At 47.5% G+C, this 5,244-nt stretch overlaps 1 protein-coding gene across 1 annotated transcript in view; it reads left to right on the plus strand.

Moving 5' to 3' along the window:
- LOC142787057 (uncharacterized) overlaps positions 1-1,559 on the plus strand; it is a 5,807-nt gene extending 4,248 nt beyond the window's left edge. The window contains exon 3 of the mRNA XM_075884690.1: positions 1,536-1,559. Coding sequence (XP_075740805.1) covers positions 1,536-1,559 — 24 coding nt within the window. The remainder of the gene's footprint in view (positions 1-1,535) is intronic.
- The last annotated feature ends 3,685 nt before the right edge of the window (positions 1,560-5,244 follow it).

The raw sequence follows: 5,244 nt of genomic DNA on the forward strand, positions 1-5,244 counted from the left end.
ACGCATGGTGTGCGCGGAGCACCATTTCCTTCGAAAATTCGGTGGCTAGTCCTCACCGCGTCGCTTCTGCGCCAAAGAATCCTAATTTCCTATTTCATTCCACGTGTAGCTGTATTTATAAAGACTACTGGATAATGAATCCAGATAAGGTATACGAGATGTTAACTGCATTGTTTATAACTACATTGTAGTAATTCTGTCATATGAAGACTTTAATGTGTATGAAGAGGCGGACACTGTTCCGGTGCCCCCCCCCCTTTTTTTTTCATCGTCCTTTTATTAACACGCTCGCTAGTTCAAGCCCTTTATAAATTCCAAACTCCTTCGTTCATTCATAGCGAGGGTCTCGTTCTAAAAGACTTGATACCTTCGGGTAGTAAGCGAGGGACCATTGATCTGCTGCCAGCTCGTAAAAGGATCCCACTGTGCCTGCCGCTAGCACCCAATAAACGAGCCTTCCGAACTCGCAGTCATGGCTACGAACGGTGCTGACTTAGACTGCGAGGCTTAAACGCACAGTCGTGTACTTGATAAAGCGGCCGGACGACGGCAGCTACCGTAGATTGATTGGGGTGAGCGTCGGGCCCGTTATTGGAAGGTCGGGGGCTTGGTTCCTGCCATCGACATGTCTTTTCATTTATATTCATTTCTTAACTCTTATAACACAACCACTCCAAATGATAATCGCAACACTCACCCACGAGTTCACTCACTCATATTGAGCCGTGAGTCTGAGCACGAGTCAATTAGGCTGAGTTAACAATTTGATGAGCCTTATTCTGGGTGCGTTCAAAGCGGTATATTTCTGGGGTGAGTCTGTGTAAGTTCTGTTTATTTTACTGACCTATGGTCATAAATAATGTCCCACTACGGCGCGCATTGTATTGATGTAGGCCCTTCTGCTTCTGATGCCCCAGAATTTATTTTCAGGCTATAGAACTGTCCCGGCGTCCTCCCACTTCGTATCTCTGGAGCTCCTTCACGAGAACTTGTTGATGAAAATTTCTCGTGTCGTTCAATAAAAATGCGTTTTTTTTGGGGGGGGGGGCGGGGTAGCAGTAACTCGTATTTGAAGGCATATTCGTGGGTAAGCTACCCCGAGAGAGTGGGGAAGGGGGTGAGAGTTTGTCACAGTGTCTCCCCCCCCCCCTATACCAAGCCAAAGTCTGGGGAATATTTCATGTCCAGGGGTTGGGGCGGCCGCATTTTTTTAAAGAAGGAAGGGGTTAAAATTGACCGATCATGCCGCACGGGACGCTTGGTCAATCACAAAAACAAAGTTTTTCAAAGTGCAATTGTGGCCATAGAATGTTGTTATACCTCGGGGATTCCAGGAGCTTTTAAAGTTTAACGACCTCTTTGGAAACTTGATTCGCTTTAACAGACATATTGTTGTCCTTGGTCCCAGCGCACCTGCAGTTTTGCTTCGTACAACGTACCAACACACCTTTTTGGCTTTTCTTTTTTTTACAATCCCAGCACCTTTCCATTCAAAATCAGCCTTGATGCGCACCTTTTTCATTGTGTTCGTCCAGCTCACACCACGAAACGCCTCGTAGCAGCTGCGTTGCTCAGGTTCAAGCGTGGAGTTCATTGTACGCCTCTGCAAAAGCAGGGAGAGCACAAAAAGTAACGAGCTTGACCCGCCAGTTTATGAGGCTCGCAGCATTCTTGACAAAGAAAGGTGTACTGAACACAAATGTGAAAGAACTAAAGAAAACGTCCAAATTCTAAATTAAAATTCTAAGAAAAGTTATCCAAACCCTGTGAAAGAAATTATTTTTATTAACGAAGATTTTGATGCCTATTCGATTACACAACTCCGTTTGGTTGTAGTATGGGGGGACAGGGAGGGCGAGAGAGGGGCACACAGCCAGCCCCGCGCATTGAAAATTGCCCCACTCCCCCACTGAAGGGGAAATCTGCGCACGCCGCTATATTATTAGGGTTTATTACAAACAATACAGACATTTTTCAGTTTAGTTTTAGACAAGGACACTAAAGATCAAAATGCTTTTTCGTGTATTTACTAGAACAATTTCGTGATCCCGAAAACGCCACTCTTACCGCGGCACGACACTTGGTAAGCGAGAAAACGCGCTAAAAGAAACTGCGGGCGGAGACGCCATTGTGAGATTCCCGTGTCGAACATGTGACGTCATAAATTTTACAAGGCGTATACTGGGTCCTACGTAGCTTCTAATCGATAAAACTAAAGTACATTGTAATCTGTAGGTGCCATAGTCTTAGCATGCTAAGTCTCAGAAAATTTAATCGAGCCGACGTCGCGAAAAATTCGAGAAATACATTGTTGAATTTCTTCCGTCACGCTCGAACATTAGGGCGTGAAGTTTAAAAATGAAACTTCAACCTTCACTCTCACCGCTAATAGTGAACTTATGACAGACAGTGAAACTTACGACATTGAAGTTTTCAGAATGAAAGCTGTGCTGTGTCGGAGAGCACATCTGCGCTGTGTCGGATAGCTAATAAACAGAGCTAATAGAAGGTGGTAGCGAGCTTTATGCTGGGCGGAGTCAACGCGCCGCGACGTCGTTACAAGCGGCTCAGTATGTCGACGGCATCTGCAACTGTTCACAAACTCGTAATAGTAATGTAACTTAGAAGTGTGGCTGCTTGGGCTAGTTCTCGCGGTATAACTATCGTCGTAATAGTAACTCTAGTCCGGCACGCGTGCACTCGCGTTTTTTGTTAACTCTTGCGGTTGAGTTCAGTGCCATAGAAAGTATCTGTGGCCCCACCGCGGTGGTCTAGTGGCTAAGGTACTCGGCTGCTGACCTGCAGGTCACGGGTTCAAATCCCGGCTGCGGCGGCTGCATTTCCGATGGAGGCGGAAATTTCGTAGGCCCGTGTGCTCTTATTTAGGGGCACGTCAGAAAACCCCAGGTGGTCAAAATTTCCGGAGTCCTCCACTACGGCTCTCTCATAATCATATGGTGGTTTTGGGACGTTAAACCCCACAAATCAATCATCAATCAGAAAGTATCTATGTCCCGCACCCACCTTGCGCAGATGCCCCCGGTCCATGCTGATGCTTCACAGGATGGCGCTGCAGATGTTTCCCCTCACTACTGCGGCTGCTGGTCGGCCTCGAGGTGCCGGTGTTCCTCGCGGTTAAGATGGTCGCCTTCGGCGTGCCGGTGGGCGTCGCGTCGCTGTTCATCGCGGAGATGCGCGAAGCCGAGGACGGCGTCGCCACCACGATCGCCTTCCTCGTCAGGCTGCTCATCAACGCGGCCATCATCGTCTCCGGAGGCGGCACCATTCCACTCGTGCTGACGTCCTTCAAGGTGAGTTGTGGACGTTGCATCGTGATATAAGTGGACCGCGTATAGACCCATTCAATGTTTGTAAACACAGGTAGGCCAATGTCGACTATACGGGTAAAATTATAGCGACGTCCGCACGTAACTTCCGCCATAAGCGCTGAGGTTTGCGATGCGCGCCAACAAATAGACGTTGTGAGACGCCATAAGCGTTGGGAAAGCCATGATGGCTGCAATGTGCGCCAAGAAACAAAACTAAGTTGTGAGACACGACTCACTACCAACCGCAACGTAGCTCGTCGGCATACCGTTTTTTTTTCCTCGTTGCTTGACTGAGAACACCGCATGCGCCATTGAAAACCCAGCAGAAACTGCTGTAGGCAGAGCGTCTTTTGCCTACCAAGACAGCGCCACCGCATTTTCGTGACGCAAGTCCGGTGGAATTTGTCTACAGGTACAAACCATGGTTTAGAATCATACGTAAGCCAGGTATTTTGATGCGATTTCTGTCGTTAAAAGGGCCTCTAGACCTCCTCTGAATTTTTTATTTACTTATTTACTTATTTATTTGTGTAGAAAGAGTGCTGGCCAATGCTTTGGCCTGAGCAGGAGGGGCATTACGAAAAGGGAGAAAACAAACAAACAAATGAAAATATAAACATGCGAAAACAATGCCACACAGAAAGAACGGTGTGCGTAAAAAGAAGCAGCAATGACATTTCGACATAACTAAAATTCACACGAAACAATGATTTCCTAAGGCAACCACGAAATCGTTCGACTCGAAAACATCAATAGGAAGCAAAGTCCAATCGCTCACTGTTCTGGAAAAAAAAAGAAAACGTACTTGTGATCATTTGTTCTAGCGAAAATCAGCACAAGCAAATGTTCGTGACCGTGGCATGCTTTTCTAGTGGTGGGCCTACATATCGAAGAGAAGTACAAGCCGAAAAAAATACAAAGAATGAAAGCGTTATTCTCTCCTGGCGCTGTCCGTCTTTGCGGCCCGATTCGTGACGCCATCAGTCTGTTAACGTTACCTCAGGACGAAGGAAGCTCTCGATTGGTCTGTGTACAAGAGATATCTGCAGCGGCGTTCTTTCGCTTGAAGTGGCGGTTCATTTCCAGTCCGCGGTGCTTTAGTTTGTCGGTGCGAATTGTCTGAGCTCGCGCGGGCATGGTTTTCCGTATGTTCTGGCAGGGGCAGCCTTGGTTATATGTTCGAGTGGGAGGACAGCCAGGAAACTTCGAGAGTCTGTCCGTCTTTGTGGCACAGTTCGTGACGCCATCAGTCTGTTCACGTGACCTCAGGACGAAGGAAGCTCTCGAATGGTCTGAGTACGAGAGAGATCTGTAGCACATTAGCCTATCACCTGCCCTGATTTGACTTAATGCAGTCGCGCGCCCTTCCTGCTTCGTCTCGCACGACTATCTTGCGCGATACCCCGATTTCACTTCGTTTTCCGCGTTCGTGATGACTGCGCAGGCGGAGATAGCAGCGTGCTGTGGGGAAAGCGCAAAATCTTGGCCATCTCAACGATCAGTGCTGACTTGCCACGCGTTTCATCAATAAATGGGTGGTGAGGAAGAGATAGCGCTTGGAGGAAAGTCATCAGAGGCGAGAAAAGACCTACTGTCACTCCTTTGAATTTAGTGTGGTTTAGGGGCCCTTTAAAGAGGTTCTGAAACGCTTCTCCAAGTAATTTCTAAAGGAGTGTCTCACGAGTCAACGACTGCGAAGAAATTATTTAGAGTCAGTCAAGTTGATTGTACTAGAGGTTACTTCGCTGCCTTTTCGCTACCATAGAGTCTACAGCCTCTTGGAAAGATCTGTGAAACGGCAGAGAATGTAGGTGGCTTTTTCTTCGTGTTTCTTTTCGTTGTGGCTGTCTGTATTGAGCAAGCGCCTACGTAAAGCGAATTAGCTACATCCCTGAACGCCCCCCCCCCATAAAAA

This window comes from Rhipicephalus microplus, unplaced genomic scaffold (assembly GCF_043290135.1).
Source record: "Rhipicephalus microplus isolate Deutch F79 unplaced genomic scaffold, USDA_Rmic scaffold_43, whole genome shotgun sequence".
NCBI classification, from domain to species: Eukaryota; Metazoa; Arthropoda; class Arachnida; order Ixodida; family Ixodidae; genus Rhipicephalus; species Rhipicephalus microplus.